The 19,992-nt window shown below is 43.8% G+C and overlaps 2 protein-coding genes across 2 annotated transcripts; both read left to right on the top strand.

Moving 5' to 3' along the window:
• The first annotated feature begins 973 nt into the window (after positions 1-973).
• On the top strand, positions 974-19,744 carry LOC111858535 (endonuclease domain-containing 1 protein-like). The gene is made up of 2 exons (XM_023840385.2): positions 974-1,296; positions 17,451-19,744. The coding sequence occupies exons 1-2, from the start codon at positions 1,006-1,008 to the stop codon at positions 18,093-18,095; spliced, it is 936 nt and encodes a 311-aa protein (XP_023696153.1). The 5' UTR covers positions 974-1,005; the 3' UTR covers positions 18,096-19,744.
• LOC140578561 (uncharacterized) lies at positions 7,046-16,033 on the top strand. The gene is made up of 3 exons (XM_072700073.1): positions 7,046-7,744; positions 15,074-15,897; positions 15,934-16,033. The coding sequence occupies exons 1-2, from the start codon at positions 7,046-7,048 to the stop codon at positions 15,803-15,805; spliced, it is 1,431 nt and encodes a 476-aa protein (XP_072556174.1). The 3' UTR covers positions 15,806-15,897; positions 15,934-16,033.
• Positions 19,745-19,992: the final 248 nt, after the last annotated feature.

Here is a 19,992-nt window from a genome sequence, read left to right as displayed (position 1 = left end):
AGCAATTTAAAATAACATGTTTAAGTTTATGTGTTATCTTCTTTAAAATGTATTGGCTAAACATTTTATGTGCATGATAAGGGCTACACACCTTTAAATTCTCCCCCCTTTAAGGAATTCTGCCCCTTTTTAAAAGCCATTTTTCCACACTGGCGTCAGAAGTGGGATGCCAGAAGTGGCCCCACTGGCGCTGCTGGAGCGGGCGCTTGAACATCATCTGGAAAGTCTGCTCCAGCCTGGCAGACCTGCAGGCAGTGGTGAAGCAGTGAACCGCGAGTGGCAGCGTTTCCGGGGAGACGGTGGTGTACAACCGCTGGATGCTGGTGCTGTGGAAGATGGGACACCAGGCCATCCTGGAAGCCAGTGCCAGAGCCAGCAGCAGACAAGCAGGGGAGGACTGAGTCAGGAAGGCGCCACCCTGTCATACTGAGAAGCCCTTGACCCGTGCAGCGAGCCCTGAAGCCGCTTCCAACCAGCCCATCCGGACCTTTGGTGGAGGTGACATTGGTGAATGAGGAAGGCGGGCACCACAGTGGACCCCGAGGGCTGTGGTGTGACCCCAGCTGCAAGCACAACCAGCAGAGGTAGCACAGCACAAGGAGGTTGCCGCAGCTGGGAGACCATGCTAGCTCAAGCACATGGATGTGAAAAAAATAATATATTCTTTGTATAATTTATTACACTTAGGTTTTAAATTCCAATGCGGATTAAATTTGCACTTCATTTTACTTTTGTAATGTACATTTTAAGTAAAATCAACTGAACAACATAAAACTTAAAAAATATATAAATGACCTTATATTTTTGAAATTCCACTGGTGCCACGATGAGAAACCCACCACGACAGAATCTTCTGTTCTCTCCTAGATTTTACTGCTGTCAAGCTCCTCCTATACTACCGGGTAATCGCTCTCTTGTCTCTTTGACCTTGTCTTTGATTATATATAAGCCTGAAACGGAAAGTGAAATAATTCACTGAACTTGACTGCCTTCAGAACTTACATCATGATCATTTTGACTCTGTTCATCTTCAATCTCTTGGCAGAAGTGCCCATTTGGGCAAAAGTTGTTGATGATTTTGATGAGTGCAGTAAATTCTTTTATAAGGGCAAAGAACCACAGGGCATGGATCAAAACGGCAAGAAAATCTGCCAGCAATACGAGAATGGTGGGAATTTCTATGCTTCTCTTTATTCAACCTTCCACAAGATTCCTGTGTACAGCGCCTACACCTTTGATCCAACCTGCAGCAACCATGATGGAGAAAAGAGCGGTTTCTGGTTCATTGAGCCTCAGGTGAAACGTCTTTCTTTCTGGGGGTGTGTGGAGGGTTAATTTTGAAGAGCATGTGGCATTGATGAACTGAAAATTAAAACCAAATCTGAAAAGTCTAAACACCAGCAGTCCGGCTACACAAAACACCTTAAGTTTTCCTCTTGAGTATGACAATTAAGGTTTAATTTCTCTTTAGCTGAGGGATTTATTTCAGGGTGTTGCACAGAATCCCTGAAAAGGTCTCCTTAGCTAAGGAAAAATCTTAAGGAATTTGCTGAGTGGATAACCGAGTGGAGCAAACATTTGCTGGACAAACTTTGCTGAATGCTTGACGACAAGCACAGGTGTCATGCTGAAAAAGGCATCCCTGCCGTAGAATGCATGCCCGTCTTGAGAGTGCACACCACTGAAAACAATGAAAGGAAAGCTCTTTTTTGTAACATGTGAAAACGATCGTTTCTGTTTATGTAAACTCATAAAACCTATGTAACATATCATATGACATTGTATTTTGTTAAAATACAGACATACAACATACAAACAAATAAAACAGGTCACGGATCATAAAACAGTATATTACCTAATACTTAGGCTATTACGACTATGTTAATATCGATTTAAAAGTTCAAAACAACCTGGCAATACAAGTCATGTTACATTATAAGTGTGTATAAGTGTGTATACTGATACACAGCCGTACTGTTCTTCTTTCTCAGATACTGATAATACTCATTCATACTTGAGCAAGGAAGTATGTGAGATGACTGAATATCATATATAAATCAGGTGCGTTTTGCTCGTTATTAGCCGGGAATCCCTTTCGGGCAGGAAATCATCGAGACAATCTGGCAACCATGCTTCTAGATATGCTGTGTTCCATTTACCTCGGGAGTCGGAGCTGGGAGTGACACCACACCCAAGTTCCAGTACAAGTCAGTACTTCATTGCAGCTGTGGTACAGTACATGTACATAATGTGATGAGCTGACATTTCTCCACGGACTGGGGTGTAACATACATTAACATAAAAGAAAAATATGTGCACACAGACAAAAGCAACAGTAAACATTGCAACAATATGCAATATAAGGCCATGTACATAGATATAAATATGACCGGGATAGCGTGACACTTAGCGGCATGCTGGCTATCAAATTATACCACATAGGGAGGTTATAGCAGCATTGGTTGAGAGTTACAGTATAAGTAAAGTCAGAGGCATTAAGAGTATAATAATGGAGTTATTGTGAGGTAAACAGTCGGGTAGTTTACTAGAATGACACTTGGCTAGGCAGAGATTCATAAATCTGCATTAAGAATTCTGATGGCTTGCGGTATGAAGCTGTTATGCTGGTGGAATCAGCATGAATGCTTCGACACCTTTGACCAGACGGCAAGAGAGAAAAAAGTCCACATAGTGGGTGGAATTGGTCTTTCTCAATGTTGCTAGCTCTATGAAGGCAGCGGTTGTGGTAAATGTAGGGGCAACCCAATGATTTTCTCAGCTTCCGTCACTATACACTGCAGTGTGTTGCAGCCTGAAATCTTGCAGTTCCTGTACCAGACAGTGATGCAGCTGGACAGCAGGCTTTCAATAGTTGACAAGTCTTGCCGTTTCCTCCATGCATGATGAGATATCATTATTGTCCATGTGGCCCAATTGTGCCGTCTATTAATTTGATGATATTGTTTCAGCTGAACTTCACTGTGCAATCATGGGTGAGTAGTGTAAAGAGCAGAGGGCTGAGAATGCAGCCCTGAGGCACTTCTAAGCTTAGTGTGATGGTGCTGGAGATGTAGGTGCCAATGCGGACTGACTGAGGCCTTTCTGTCAGAAAGTCAATGATCCAGTTTACAAAGGGGATGTTCAGACCCAGCGCTCTCAATTTATGGACATTTTCGGAGGAATTATTGTATTAAATGGTGAACTTCAAGAAGTCTCTACTATCCAGGTGGGTCAGTGACAGGTGAAGTGTGGTGGAAATGGTATCGTCAATGGAATGGTTTGGGTGGTAGGTGAACTGGAGAACAAGGAACTGGGAAGGGCAGCTTTGGTGTGGCCCATGACTAGTCTTTCGAAGCACTTGATAACGCCTGATGTGAATGCCATAGGACAGTAGTCATTCAGACATGCAGGACACAGGTGATTTCTTGGGAACTAGAATGATTGTGGTGGTTTTCAGGCAAGAAGGTACAACTGCTTGACTCAGGGAGATGTTAAACATATCACTGAGGATGTCAGCTGATCTGCACATTCTTAAAGTACAAGATACAACAAGATCAGGATAGCATAACAATAAATAAAGTATTTTGTACAGTATACTATAATAGCACAGTATTAGAAATTTTTCAAATATTGCAATGTGATTTTGATGTAATTAATATTGGGGTATCCATGAAACAAGGAGTTCAACATAAATTGCTCAAAAACACGTCTAGAAGTGTGTCATGCCCTGCTCATCCGATCGTCCCATGTGCCACGCCCCCTCATCTACCTCGTGTGGAACCCCCATGTTACCAGCTGTTTCTTGTTGTTGTTAATTAGTCTGATGTATTTAAGTCCGCGTTTCAGTATGTTTCCCGAGTCCGGTCATTAATGTCATTTAATGTCATTGCGTGTTTCCCTGTGTGAGATCCTGAATAAACCCCATGTTCCTTGACTTCCTGGATTCCTGCTCGTGTTTCCCCGCTCCGTGCCCCATGCAACAAGACAGAGTGATTCAAACAGCAAGGATGAAAATGCGAGACTTCTAGCTGACTGGCAATATTAGAATTGGATGTGAATAACATGAGATGTTGGTGTTAATATGGCACGTTGTCCAGTCCTACTACAGCCATTTTTCAAATACACTACAAAATAACCCCGCCTCTTGTTGTGATGTCATTTAGCTCCAATACCCAGTTTTTACGGCAGTGGAAAATCAACACCTTGAAGTACTGTACTTTTGGTACCTTCTTGAAGTACCAGAAGTATGGTACCTAGTGTGGTAGAAAAGTACCCTTTAGGTGAGCGGTGAATTGGACAGCTTTACAGCGCTGTACATTTTGCACATGCTGTATGTTGTACTTTTGTATTTTACTGAGAAGCACACTAATCCTCGTTGCTATGGTATTATCCGAAGACAGACAATACCGCCATATGGTGCTAGAGTGTGCCAAAAAGGGAACCTCTGCTATGCTCCATGCTTCTTCTGTGTATCGGCTTTTTCTGTTACTTGTGGGTCAAAGCCCGGGGGGAAACTGTGGAGAATACGCAGAGCACCTAGGCCCGTATTCAAATGTTTGTGCCTGGGCGTGCGTTGCTTGCGGGTAAACGGTGGTGCTGGCGACTGGATAATGGGCTTATTTTGTAAATTCGCCCGTAAGTTAGATCTGTCAGTGATCATGTGTTCAATCAATTTGTTTTGCCTGCCGTCATCCTTTGCAGGCAACGTGGATGGAGATGATATTTATCTGGTTGGTTGGAAAGATCATGAAACGCCATTAAGTGCTGCTGTTCTGCCTGCTCTATTACAGCTGCGGTCTGGATTGCCTGCCCTACAGTTGCTGCTGCTTTGCCTCTTTTGCTGTATTGTGAATGTGGGGATTGATGAATTGTAATTCCCCGTTTAACTGGTTCTTCCAGGTTTAATTGTCTAGAGCAAGGGTTTTTATTTATTTATGTTGTGTGTGTGTGTTTTAAGACTGTTTTGGGTTGGTACGCCACTAGGGAGGAAGGGAACTTTGATGTGGTGGCGTTTTGTGTTGTGTGCAGCAGCAGGGCACTGGTATGTGTGCATGGGAATTGTAGTGCTTTGTTCCAGGATGCCATCTTCTGCCTGACTGCTTAACCTCCCATCCTGTTCACCAGCCCGGAGGTTTTATTTTGTAGTGTGGATGGTGTTTTATTATTGTGATTGTTAATAAAAGATTGTAATTAGTGGAGTCACGTCTCTTGCTGCTGTGTATAATGGACCTGGAGAGGCTCAGGGCCCAGGTATCAGACGTGAAATCACTAGGCAGAACTGAGGTTGGGGTATATGAAAGCCAGGAGGTCGGAAGTCGTGGATCAGTTCAGGGACAGAGACTTGACACAGGAGGGAGGCAAACCAGGGAACTTCAAGGAGAGAACAGGGGTCCGGATTTGAGGGTAGGTCGGGCAGGGCAAGCAACAACTGGGTTAAGTAATTCGTGCAAATGGTTGTCAGCTGTGTCTTTGCCCACTCACCAGGAAGAGGGTGGAACAGGTGTGACAATATTGATAAGGTACTTTGCATGGAACCCAGGGTAGGGAATGCATTTCTGCTCAGGAATACACTTGTCACTTTCCTCAACTCAATGCATTGTGGATTGGTAATTTAACTGCACGGAAAAAATGTCGTGTAGTTTCTCTGAGAAGAGCCCTCTTTACAGGCCTCACAATGATTTTACTCCAGGGAAACAAAGTTGGCACAGCACCCTCCTTCAGCTTTTGCATGCCAACCGGGGTCTTCATGAAAGACTCTTCAGTGAAGAGCTCTGAACTTTGGCTGCTGTGATTAGCCGACATAGTAGACGACGTTGATGCTGAAAATGTATCTATATCAATATTTTAAATCGATGCATCTTTTAAAAAAAATATTTTTATGAGATTACATTACTTTTTCGATTTCTAAAATGCTGCTATTTATTATAATAAATATTTTCCTTCAATATCGCTATGTACTTATGGGAGTAGTTCAAATTATCACAAAACAAAAAGGTGGTTTATACACTGTAGTGATATACTATCACTTTAACAGAAAACACACAGGCGCTAGACTAGGCAAAACTATGTGTTGTCTATTTATGTTTATTAAATTACCATTACTATGGGGAGCTTTTTAATATCTTTTGTCCTTGTAGCTGCTAAACACACTCAATATTAAAGCCATAAAGTTGTCTGTGTCACACCCAGCTCCGTCCGATCCTCGTGTGTGCCACGCCCACCTTGTTACCTCGTGTTAATCCCTGATTGTACTCACCTGTTTCCTGTTCTTTTTGCCTAGTCTTGTGTATTTAGTCCGAGTCTCAGTCAGTCTTCCCCAGATCAGTCATTGTGGTGTCATGTCATGTTCGATGTTTGTCGCCATTCTTCTTGTTTGCCCAGAATAAACCCCCTTTCTAAGTATTCCTGGCTCCACTCAAATGCTTCCCGGATCACCTGTTCCTGATCGTGACAGTCTGCTTGTTAACTTAGAATTTCCATTGATAAAGCATCTGAGAAAATGTTTAGGCTAGAATCTGGAATTATTCTACGTTAACAGTACTAGTCTGTATTTGTTAAGGCTGGGCGTCAAAAGATAACAATAATTATCGCGATATAATTTCCCCTCAATGTTGATGTACATCACTGCTTGATGTAATTTCCATATAATTTAAGACTAAACATGTTGCTGGCTGTCGTGCACGTCGACCGAGGAAGCAGGAACAGGGAGGCGAGGAAACGGGGAACGAGATATTTATTATAGGAAAACGCAAGGCAAAGCACAAGACTGACGTAAGACTTCAGTGACCAAACTGGGGAAAACATACCTAATGTAGACTTAAATACATTTGGACTAATGACAACAATCAGAAACAGCTGGTAAACATGGGGAATCCACACGGGGTTAACGAGGGGGCATGGCACATGGAAGGAGCAGACGATCGGGGCATGACTGTACCCACCCCCCCAAAGGCGCGCACTCCAGGCGTGCCTAAGGGGAGCGAGGAGATGAGACCAAGGACATGATGAAACCTGGGGAAACAAAAGCAAAAATCATCAACACATCATGGGGAACAGCACAGACGCACAGAACAGGCACAAAGACACCACTTCAGGCAATAGACAACAGACCGCGGGGAACGCGGACAAACATAGGGGCACCAACGACGGAAACACAGGACCTGGAAACACAAATGACAATGGAGGAACACCAGGGGACACACCAACAGGAGACACAAAGGGACCAGCAGGGAACAAAAGGCACAGAGGGACGGGGAGGAAACACGGGGCACAGAGGCAAAGGGCGGAGGGACATGGGGAGCCGAAGGGAACCCCGGCAGGCAAGAAGCGGAAGCCGCAGGGGCAGCAGGCGACCACGAGGCCGGAGCAGGCGGGACCCTCGGCAAGAGTGAGGGAGGTGCTCGAGGGAACATCAAAAGGAGCGAGGAGGAAGGCGGGGGGACCAACGAAGGGGGTGAGGAGGAAGGTGAAGGGGACAACCGAGGAGGCGAGGAAGGAACAGCTGCCGCAGCAGGCAAAAGGGCAGCCACAGCTGGCCAAGGCGCAGGTGACCAACGAGTCGACGTCGGGGGACCCACAGTCGACCGACGAGGCGTCGGAGGCGGGACCGCAGCCGGCCGATGAGGCCCCACAGGCGGAACCGAGGGTAACCCCCAAGCCGAAGCCAGGGGAACCACAGGTGACCGCTGAGCCGGAGCCGGAGGACCCGCAAGCGAATGCCGAGCTGCAGCCAGAGGGATCAAAGGTGAGCCAGGGGTTAGGGTGGGCAGGACCTGACCCTGGCGCAGGTGTCCCCTCCCTTTCTGTGAGACTGAGAGGCAGGGACCTGGCCGGGATCTGTCACGTTGAGGCAGTGGCGAAGGAGTCATTGGGGATGATAGGGTAATCCGTGAGGGGTCCCATTCAAGCTCCTCCTCCATCTCCACTAAGGGAGGAAGAGCGATGGTTCGACAGACGGGGACCTCCTAAAAACGGGGGAAACCACACGGGGTTAACAAGGGGGTTGTGGCACACAGAAGGAGAAGACAATCGGGTCATGACACCAGCGACAAGCTTTGCAATATAAAATCACATCACCTTCTCTGTGACTACTTGTCAGGATCAGCGGTGGATCACAAGTGCAAACAGCCATGAAAACGGGGGATTTATTGAAAAACAATAGAAAACAATAGGGTAGGTAGGCAGAAACAACTGACAAAACCGTTAAAACAACAGGGCAACTCACCGGGAGAGCTGGTAAGACCAAAGCCAGCAGGGCCCGGATTCTTGATTAATGGTCACTCTTAGCGTCTTACGAAAACTCTAAATATCTTACCAAAGGTATTTGTTTTCTGTGTATGCTTCTCGAACAATCTCTTATGAGATTGCTCAAGGGAGAGCTTCTTAAGTGTGACCTTAATAGGTGCCAGAACACCTGATTGGTTGACATCGATTGCTTATTTATTATTCCCTCCATGCAGCAATTGCTTGACTGCTGCATGAGAGAAAGTGGTGTTCTTTATAAAATTAATACTGCAGGAATGCTTCAAAATATTGCATTAATAAGAACTGGTGAGAACCTAAAAATAAAATACAAAATTGACAACCTGATTCGTCTAATCGTAAATATGATTTTCACCAATTGGGTGCAGGAACCCAATTGTAGTATCATGATTTTATTTTTATTTGTTTCATAAAACACCTGTGTACACTAATATCTATACATGTCATTGATATTGGTAGGAGCAATGACACAATAGCCGAAAGAAAAGTTGCGTTACTGTCTAGACATAAGACAATGTCCTATGTGCAGTACTGACTACTAAGGACTATTCCAGGGTGTTTTTTGGGGAAAATATGTTAGACTTATATGTAATCGAACCTGCAGTATTCGACTCTTATCACCCTAATGAACCAGTGTTGATATACTGTGACTCTGGCACATTTATAGAGGTGTGTGCGTTCCAGAGGTGTTCGGAAATTGGGGTAACACGTCCACCCTAATATTGACAGAACCCCCCACCACCACCCCTCCTTCCCAATAAATAATTAAATACACAATCAACAGCATGTTCCTTGTGTTTCATTATGAATCCGCACATTACTGACGCCAATTCGACCAACCTTATGAAATAATATCTTACGGAAGATATGCTTAACTAAGAACGTTTCATGAAACATGTTAGAGTGTTAAGAAACAATTTATGAATGATGTAGCATTAAGAAGGTTTAGAGAAATAATGTTAAGAAGGTTTCAATAAGGGTTATCCAGCAGAATCCAAAAGGAGACCCCACAGTAAAATTCAGTCCATAAGAAATCCACATAGCAATAATCCACAGAGAATTAAGAAACAATAGGAAGAGTGCCAGCGGTGGTGTTTTTTGGCACTGACTAAAATATCCTGTTAATCTTCTACCTCAGACTCTTGAAATGCGAAATGCCATTTGGTAGAGATGGTCAAAACAATGCTTCATGAACCATTTGCAATATTTTTGAGCCCAAATGATGCTTTTAGTTTCCGTTTTTGGCATGCTTTGAACCCTTTTTTTGAACAGAGCTCCATGTAGTGGGGTCAGAAAATATAGGAAATTGTTCTGGAAGCATTATTTTGGCCATCACCACTGCTTGCCAAGTTCTGACGATAAAGAATAGTGTGTAACTACGATTAACCATCTGACTTCTTCAATTTGAACTCAGGGATAAAAATCAGGCATTGAATTGGAAAGAAATAAAATTCTGGCATTTATCGCAATAATTATCTTATTACCTATTTTATCGATTGATTGATTAATTGATTGAATGATTGATTGCCGTGATGACATTCTGGCCATATTACAGCTTTAGTCTTCGTGCACATTGGGCTTTTTGGGACCAATGTTAGTGTCGCAAACTGAAACTGAAACAAAAACGTATGCTACATTTAAAAAAAATATAATTGGTGAACTCAAATAAAAATGAAAACCACATTTACCAAAGAAAAAAAACGTGTAGGACTGTAGCTGTAAAAAGTACCGCCACACCACCAACGTCTTCTTACCTAGGTTAAACCACAATATCTCCTTTTTAAAAGATGTTGTTACTGCGGATCTGTCCCTTCTTTCACCTCAACATCAGTGCTTACTGCTTCCATGGTATACCAAAACAGTTGCCAGTGGCGAGCTCCGTTACTGAATTTAATAAGCCTAAGGATACATATACAGATTACTAACTTTTGGGCATCACAGTACGTCTCACCTCAATACGTACTTTAGGTGTATTACTAATCTGCTTATCAAATTGTGGGTGTAAGTAACGTCCACATAGTGCCAAAAAGCTGGCATCCATGAAGTCCTCCAATGACATATAGTTTGTTGTCAAAATAAAATTAGGCTTAACTTAAATCTGATTTTCTGGAGGAAAATTCGATGAATTTACCAATCGGTAAAAGAGTCGATAGATTAAAGAGAAAAAAAAATTTTTGGCAGCCCTGCCCTAAAAACACTCTTGTGTCCAGGCGTATCTGTAATATTACATATAAAATCAATGTTAATGCTTTATTGTTATTGTGATGCCGGCGTGCGAGGCAAGCGGGGAAACAGGCGAGCGTAGCCGTAAATATGAATAAACAGGGTTTATTCCGGGCAAACATGAAGGAACATCACGACACAACAATGACGGATCTTGGAAACAAAGGAAGACGTGGACTAATATACACAAGACAGGCTGAATACAACAAGCAACAGGTGAGAACAATCAGGAATTAACACGAGGTAACGAGGGGGGCGTGGCACACACGAGGATCGGACGAGGAGCCGGGTGTGATAGTTATGTTCTTAATTTAGTCTATCTTAGCAATGGCTATCATAAACAGGAAACGGTTCTCTCTTGATTTCATTGTGTTTTAAGACCAGGGTAGCCACGGAAGGACGTTGGCTAGTCTAAGGAGCTATGATTTGCTTAATGTTACCCATGAATCAGTTGCTTCTTTACTTGGTTTAAGGTTTTCAGGATGACCTATAGGTTAGCTGTTCAAACCCAGGTGTGAGGATTCTTCAGTTCAGCTAATCAGTCTTCTAATTAGTAATCTAATTAGGGACTTGCAGCAATAACTTGTATACAAAATGAACCTTTCTGAGTAAGATTTCCCACTTATGACCTGTATAGTTTGGGGGTATGTGTGATTTGGATTATGTAATTAAATTACAAAGAATAACATTATAAATCACAGTTACTAATCTTCTGTAATCTAATAACACAACCCTGATTACATGTAATCCATAACTGCTTAGTAGTTAGCCTAGCTAGATAATGTCAATATGGCTAAACTGCTTCATAGCATCAGATAATAACCTACTTAAGGCAACAACTGTTGTTCCTTACATGTAGAATGCAGTAAGTAATCTTCCAGGCAGCAGGTCCCACCAAGATTTGAACTTGGATTACTGGAGTCCCGAATGCTGACCATTACACCATGGGACCACAGCTTCCCTTATCGTCTTGCTGCTTCTTCACCGTAGCCTATGGACATGGTGAACCTTGACTAAGATGGCACAACATTCCTGTTGGACCTTAGTAAACCTTTGAGACATATCTTCAGTTTGTGTATGATACAGCTGACACACAGAAGTGAATGGTAGCTTGAGAGGATCGGAGCAAGAAGCAGGATAATTGAACGAGATGGGCAAAGCAGCAAAGACACTCCTCCCTTTGCTCTCAGGGGAACAATGGCTGGTCCCTTCACACAGAATCATACAAGAGACTACTACGCTTTAAGACAAAGACCCCACTAAGACTTGAACTCGAATCACTGGATTCAAAGCCCAGAGTGCTGGCCATTACACCATGGGACCCAGACCAGATGCAGCTGCTTCCTGGTTCTTCAGTGTAGCCAATGGACCGCGTCAACCTTGACTCACCTGGCATGGCATTCCTGCTGGTTCTTAGGGAAACTTTGAGACGTGTCTTCAGTTTGCATAGAAAACGGCTGATACATGGAAAAAAATGGAAAATTCTAGCATGTTGACCAATTTGGAATCCTTCATAATGAAATGAAAGCGCTAGAATGTCCACATTACAGTCAGTGAGTTAATCGAGCCAAGGAGCCTTCACCATCCCATGCCTTAGGAGGTCAGTTCAAATCTTATTTATTCTGGTATATTGGGGGAAAGAAAGTAGGGTATGTGTCCATATGAAACAGAGAATAGGTGTGAATCATTCCCAAATCCCCATTTGAATCATTGATCTAAATGAGCAAACCAATAATCAAATGGAACTGTGAAACCAAAAGGCAAAATCTCACCATTAATTCAATAGATTCATGTTGTCTTAATAGAAGCGCTTCCACTGAGTTAAGTTTAATAAATTTTGTTTGCCGTCATGCTGGTATCACAGCATCAAACGCAATGGAATGTGAGGAACACGTAAGTATACCACAGTGCCACGGGACACGTTTGTGCAGGCGTGACCTTTGCCTGTCTCCTCTTTAGTGTAGTGATGAGTATCCCCGCCTGTCAAGTAGGAGACTGGGGTTCGATTCCCTGATGGGGTGCTTGATGTTGCTTTTAGCCGTGAACCAAAGAAAGTCGCCAAACTCAAGTTGCAGGAGTATTGATGTTGGCTAGGTTGAGATGAATGGAGCCAGAGGAAGCAGGACAATCCAAATAATTGGCAAAGAAGCAAGAAGACATGTCCCTATGCTGTTAACATTTTGCCTTAAAATGGAAACCGGATCTCTTCTTAATTTGTGAATCCATTCACAGCAATGTTCTGGATCTTTGGGGAAATGATGGAAGGTTTAACCTCTATAAGTTTTGTTCCTTTTGGCAGATGTACATTTGGGAACACAGCAGTGAGGTGCCCATTGCTGGTATCCAGCAGTCCAACATTACTTTCCAACCGCCCCCCTTGCCTCGTAGTGGTTTAAGGCGGTGACATAGGTAAATAAGGCGAATTGCGTGCATCACAGGCCCTCGTCGCCTTTGGTTAAACATCTCCATGGCTATTGCAGTGGGTGCAGTCAAAATCACCACGTCAACACTTATGACGTCTTGGGTGATCTTTTGCCAAATTTATTTGGAATGATCCAGCTTATTTGCATAATATTACTCAGTGGAAACACAGTCCATTTACAGTTGTGTTTTGTCGTCTTTATAAAAAATTGCTTCTATTTTGCACCTGTGTAGGGGAATGGTGACATACATATGAAAAAAAGCAACTGTCTTCTTAAATAAATTGTTGAAAGGTAACTAGTACTGTTCTCTTAAACATCTGACAATTCTTTTAAATACAGGAAGAAAATTTTAAATAGGGCTATGCCATATGACCAAAATCTCATATCGCAATATAAATAATTTCACATTACGATAACGATATATATCACACCTGCACCTCATATTTATGGATTTTTTGTACAGATCAGCTGGCAAAAATCCGCAAATAAAAAGGAGTGAGGTCACAAATGTAATGCGATCCACAAATAGACGGGAAGCAATCCACAAACGTGCAAAACCCATTTCAAGGATACAGATCGCTTCATGTTTTTGTGTATATGATTGTATACAATACAATTAAAATACATATTTGTGGATAGTGATATATTTGTGATTTTTTTCTAGATCAGCTGCGGTATACGGAGCCCCTAAGAGGTCTGGGTGGGAAAATATTTTTTGAGCTTGAATACTTTTGAGTTCCCTTGCAATAGTACGGGGCACCAAGTGTCATGTTCATTTTGGTGTACAAAATATATATTCTGTACCACAAAAAGCATTATTTAATGATGAAATCAAGTAATGCAGACTTCACTTTCTGTCGTGCACAGAAATCAAAAGGAATGTTTCATTTTGTGCACAGAATTGATATCATCACTTTGCATTTCATGGACAAAATGCATTTCGTGAATTACAGTCATTTTGGGGACAAAAATCATTTTGTGAATGATTTCACTGGAGCTGAAGTTTATTCCAACACAGACAGCCAGAGTCAGAAGGGGCAATCCAGGGACGTAAATGGGGCACGGAGAGAGAAGTCAGAGAAGCTGAGATAGTCAAGACGAGGGTTGTCACCAGAAGAAGGGAAGTAGGACACAGGCGGGATCCGAAGAAGCGGGGAGGAACGGGAAATACACAGGAGGACAGGACTAGGGCTGCGCGGGAGACAAAGAGAAAGTGCTTAGTAAGTTGCATCGGAATTAACAATACCTTGCGTCAGAGCGATGCGAGGTTACACTTTTTAAAACCATTTCGTCAGGTGTGGGTGATTCCGTTGATCAGTTAATGCACTTTGCCCGTTGGGGGTGTGGTCGGGGTGTGACAATGTACATGATTAACAGAGGAGTAAACACAAGGCAGCTGTGGCCTGTTAAGAAGAGGACAGGAACAAGAGGTAAGACTAACAAGCTTTGGAGAGCAGACAAGCAGGGGGAGGCTGGACGTGACAGTGTGCACTTCATATTCAATAGCCCAGCTGTCTAGCTTAAATTTGTCACTTGCAGTGAATGGACACAGTGCAATTATTAATAAATATGTATAAAAACACATAGTATTAAAGTTGCATGGTGTACATTGTCCCCCATAGTTTACAACTTAAAGCACACTTTACAGGACATGTCTATTATTTATGTTTATCCATGGCATTTCATAGCACAAATACCTGTAGCAAGTGCATGGGTAAGTTTAACGGAATCGCAAAACTATTGTGAGTGAACACAAAACTATTTCAAAAGATATTTGCCCACCTCTTAGGGGCTGCGTAGTGGTGCAAACTTGACAAAAATCCGCAAATGAATAGGAGCAAAGTCACAAATGTAACATAATCCACAAATAGTCAGGACATGATCCACAAATGTGCAAAACCCGTTTCACGTATACATATCTTGCCGTATGAAAAAAACGGCGTACCTAAGGGGAGCAAAGCAACGAGACCGGGGACACGGGACATGGAAAACAAAAGCAAAACATCAGCGGGGCACCAGGAACAGGACAGGCACACAGAACAGCCACAGGAACAAAAGGCAGGACAACCACTGACCGGGAATGCAGATAGGCAGAGGGGCACCAAAAAAATGAGACACAGGGGGAACACCAACGGGAGGAACAAAGGGGCCGGTAGTGAACGAAGGAGACACGGAGGGACGAGGAGCAGACACAGGAGCCCGGAAGGGAAAGGACGGGGAACAACAGGGAGCCCAAAGGAACCCCAACAGGTGAAAGGGGGTGGCCGCAGGGGCTACAGGCGACAAGAGGCTGGAGCAGGAGGGACCCTCAGCAACCGCGGGGCACCAGGGGAGGTGAGGAGGAAGTCGGAGGGGACCTCGGCGAAGGTGAGGAGGGAAGGGAAGTGACGGCGCAGCCGACCGACAAGCCAGAGTGGGGGGACCTCCAGGCGACCGACGAGTCGAGGCGGGGGAACCCGCAGGTGACCAACGAGGTGTTGGAGCCGGGATCGAAGTCAGCCGACGAGGTGCCGGAGGAGGACCCGCAGGCGACCGCTGAGCAGGAGCCCGGGGAGCTGCAGGCAACAGCCGAGTGGGAGCCCGGGGAACTGCAGATGACTGCCGAGCCACAGCCACAGGGGCCGAGGGCAAGCCAGGGGGCAGGGAGGGGGGGACACGACCCCGGCGCAAGTGTTCCCTCCCCTTCAGGGAAACCAAAAGGTGGGGACCCCACTAGGATCTACCATGCTGTGGTGGTGGTTGGGGAGTTACTTCCCCGAAGGGGTCCAGTGGGGGTCCTCTCCCTCTTCCCATCAGAGAAATCCCTGAGTGGTCCCATTCAAGCTCCTCCTCCCCCAAGGGGAAAGGAGCGGTGGTCGAGAAGTTCGGGACCTCCTCGGGGACATGGACTAGGGTAATGGGAGTTGGGGATATGGGAGCAGTGTCCAGGGTTAGGGTTAGCATTGTCCACAGGAACCCCTGGTGGCAGCGAAGCAGGTGGCGCAGGGACCTTGGGCGGCGGCAAAGTAGGTGGTGCAGGCAGGACCTTGGGCAGAGCTGCAGGAACTGCCGGCACAGGAACCACAGGGGGCGCTGCAGGGGTCTGCACCTCAGCAGCTGGCATGGCCTCTTTAAGGACCTTCGGGGCCAGCAGGTCAGGCTCGGGCAGCACAGGTAGGTCATGAACGACGGGTAGAACAGGCAGGTCATGAATGTCAATTATAAACAGGTTCTGGACTTCAAAACCAGACACCTCAGGGGGCAGTGCATCGGCCGCCAGCACAGGAACCACCGGGGGAGCTGCATTATCTGCCAGCACAGGAACCACAGGGGCAGGAGCCGGGGTTGGCGTCCAGGTAGCTGGTGCTACCCCTTTAAGAGCCTTAGGGATCCGTGGGATTGCATCCAATACAGTCCCGGAAGGGGTGAGCTACCAGTGCTGGCCGCACAGCCACGGGCAAACTTTTGGGGGTAGCGGATCATCCGGGCAACAAAGTGGCAGGTGGCCACTGTGAAGTGGCGGCGGTGACGCATGGAGCAAACACCGTCGGGTCCAGGATTTGGAGGGGTTCTGGGTTTCCAATTCCGCCACCCTCCGTCGCAGCTTTCGGAGATTGTCACGCACCTCGACTACGTCCCTCTTCTGTAAGGGACATCCCCTCTAAGATGTCCCGAGTCCGATAGGCCAAAGCCCAAGCCTTGGGATCGCCTCGGACTTCAGGCTGGGCGAGCCAGTAGGTAACCTCATCGACTAAACCGAGGTAGCAATCCTCGATCAGGGGGTTACCTGTTTTTGGAGTTCCGTCATTCTGTCATGTGTCGAAGTGCACCGACCGGGGAAGCAGGCGAAGGACAAAAAGGATTTAATGGGAAGACTTAGAGGCATACAGGATGAAAATCACCATAACAATACAATGAGGGAACTCGAGATACAAACTCTGATGTGAACTTAAATACACAAGACTAAGGGACGGAAATGCAGAACAGCTGAGAACAATCAGGAATTCACATGAGGTAACGAGGGGGGCGTGGCACATGGAAGGATTGTACGAGCCGGGTATGGCAATAGTCAAAATCAAGTCATGTAATGTTTTTGTTTTATAATCATACTTCACCGCAGACTGTATTACAGTGGGTTCACTGTGGGATCATATTCAGGAGGTAATTTAGCATAGGTTACCCCAAATCCGAGCTGATCTGGAATGACCAGAATGCTAATACAGGAAGTATGAATTAAAGCTGAATTGAACAAGGAGGTTACTGTTACTGATGTTACAGGAAAAGTACTTCAGGGCACAGGCTGACTTCCACATTTACATATCTTAGCATTTCCATCATATGTTTTTTAAGTTAGAGTGAAGTTGAATAAAAAGGTGAAAAGAGTAAAGAGACTTAAATATTAGATAATAGGAAACCTGTATTTAATTAAAAAAAAAATAGCATTCAAACACTAAACAAAAAAACTTCACTGTCAGGTGAAAAATCATTTATTATTTATTCATTACAGATGAACACAGAAATATATGTCTATTCATTTGTTTTCTTTTTTTTTATTTTATTCAGCTTTCTGGTTTCTCCGCGGACTCAATGCAACCAGAGAAGAATTACGACAGAGATGCAATAAAATCCAAACAAGCTGTGAATGATGACTACAGCAACACGGGCTATGACAGAGGGCAACTCAACCCGAATGGTTTCCAGTGTAATGAAGGCCGTGCAGCTACATTCACGCTGACCAACAGTGTGCCAATGGGTGCTTGCTTCAATCCTGTCCACTGGAAACACTGGGAAGGAGCTGTCAAGGACATTTTAAAAGCCCAGCCTAAAGGAGGAACTGCTTACCTGGTAACAGGAACTGTACCTTCAGTAGATGACAGGATACCAAATCAAGGGGAATTTGATGCTCCTACCACAAGAGATTACCAGAGAGTCACTGTTCCTACACATGTCTGGACAGCTGTGTGTTATAAGCATAATGTCAATGAGGAACTGTCCTTTTCATTTGGCTATATAGGGCTAAATCAGCCTGACAGTAGAATAAATGTGAAGACTGTACCACAACTTAATAATCAGCTGTCTACTCTTTATCAAATATCTGAAGTAAAAATTTTCATAGATGACTGTTTTTCTGAGAAGCGTAAAACCGAGGACATTGTGATTTTACAAGAAAATCCAGCTACCTATGATTCACGGACTGGTCATGTCTAATAATGTTCTGAATACATTTCACATTGCCATGAGCCAGTCTGACGATACAGGGCAAACGCCTTCAAAGAGACCAAAGGTAACAGAGGTCACAATACTTGAATCTTTCGACAGCCTGGAGACTTGGTTTGAAAAGACAGAGAGCATGAAATATGTGTCTGGGTTGGCTTGTGTACTGTCCCAGCCATTTACTGGGCCCATTAAGAGATTGAGCAGCACACGGATTGGGATAAAAGTTTCCACTGATGATTCTAAAGAGCTGGTTTGCAGCCTCGTTCCAGAGGAGGTATCAACCTGCACTACCTCTTGCATGTACAATGTAGACGCTAGAGGTTATTATTGCTACTATGGCATTACACAGAGATCATGTTCTCCTATGTATTCCATAATAACAGTCAAAGGAACCAAGTGTAACAGTGACCACACCTGTGGAACACATGGGTATGACTACTACTGGTGTTATGTAGGCAGTTCATGGGAGTATTGCAGTCCCCCCTTACCGATGGGCAAAGGGTATGGTGGAAGGTACTGCCGTTCCAACCACAACTGTGGCTGGTATGGAAAAACGTACACCTGGTGTTACACTGATTACAGTGGTACCTGGGACTACTGCTGCAGTACTGATGATAAGTACTCTGCTCTTAATGGCAAGACCTGTAAACCTTCACATCCATGTGATTATCACTCTTATAACTACCTTTGGTGCTACACCACAGATGGGTCTTGGGAATATTGTTGTTCCTAGTGATCCATCTCTTTCATTTCCACCAAGTTCAGTTTTTAATATAGTTCATTCATTCATTATATTGTAATTATAATAAACAAAATTGTGAAATCAATGTTTGCTTAGATTGGACAATATAAGCAGCTTGACTTTTAGATGCAAATTAGATTTCAAACTTGATGTTCAGACTTCATAAATGAGAAAAGATGAACATACAGTAGTGAAAGAAACCAGTGACTGTGAGTTAATTTAGGGGAAAAATCGGGGAATAATTAGTTGATCGGCTACAGTTTTGTACGATATATAGCCCTTGCTGTTCAGTCTTCTCAGATCCGCTTGTCTATGGGGTTGGTCATGTGGATGACTTTTCAGGGATAACAATTCCATCTGTTATCAACATGAAATTTCCTGTGGCCATTTGTCTCGTATGTTATTTATGTGTGTTTCACATTCCTGATTAGTAAAGGACATAAAGGATGATGCATTCTGTTGGAAACTGCCTGCACTTGCCAATTAACATGATGATAGTTAATAAATCAACGTAAACTCATAAACAGGTTATTTTAAATTCACTAAAAATGTTTTATTGTGTTAAAAAACTACCTGTGGCTAACAAAAAAATTCCAAAAAAGTCCATTACGAACGTCAGAACCTGTTTCCTTCTGCTCAGCCCAGCTGAAAACTTTTAATGCAAATAATGTTAATTACAAGTCATGTAGGAGTAGAACAGAAGTACATTTGGTGGCAAAAAGAGACACCAACTGGCAACCCTATGTTCAGTATTTAAAGGGTAATCTATGTAATGGGGTTTCTTGGCAAGACAAAGTTTTGAAATAGTAGTTAGAAGTGAAAATGTAATATATGCCTCAAGCTATAAATGAAATTTGCTTGTGTACAATTAATAATAAATGTATACATTTCAATGGACTATTATTTGTTTTGCATTTCATTATAGTGTAAAAAACACCCATTCACATATTTAATTTGCACCAATGCAAATATATTCATAAATTAGCACCTACAAAACAGGTTATTTTAACAAAAACCTATGTATTTATAAAATTACTGTCATGTCTTTAAGGGTTGAGATAAAATTAGTGATATAAAGGCAGTTGGTAGTTCAAAAATGTTAATGATAATTAATACATTTCTTTAAGTGATGTCAACTCAGAAATT

This window comes from Paramormyrops kingsleyae, chromosome 1 (assembly GCF_048594095.1).
Source record: "Paramormyrops kingsleyae isolate MSU_618 chromosome 1, PKINGS_0.4, whole genome shotgun sequence".
Classification (NCBI taxonomy): domain Eukaryota; kingdom Metazoa; phylum Chordata; class Actinopteri; order Osteoglossiformes; family Mormyridae; genus Paramormyrops; species Paramormyrops kingsleyae.
The sequence above is the reverse complement of the archived record's forward strand: the minus strand, read 5'-3'. Positions and strand labels throughout refer to the sequence as shown.

Excerpts from the sequence above, each read along its gene's own strand:
- LOC140578561 (XM_072700073.1), top strand. The coding sequence starts at position 7,046 with ATGGGGAACAGCACAGACGCACAGAACAGGCACAAAGACACCACTTCA. Across the intron at positions 7,745-15,073 it reads TGCAGCCAGAGGGATCAAAG|GAGACACGGAGGGACGAGGA; the intron begins GTGAGCCAGGGG and ends TAGTGAACGAAG.
- LOC111858535 (XM_023840385.2), top strand. The coding sequence starts at position 1,006 with ATGATCATTTTGACTCTGTTCATCTTCAATCTCTTGGCAGAAGTGCCC. Across the intron at positions 1,297-17,450 it reads TCTGGTTCATTGAGCCTCAG|CTTTCTGGTTTCTCCGCGGA; the intron begins GTGAAACGTCTT and ends TATTTTATTCAG.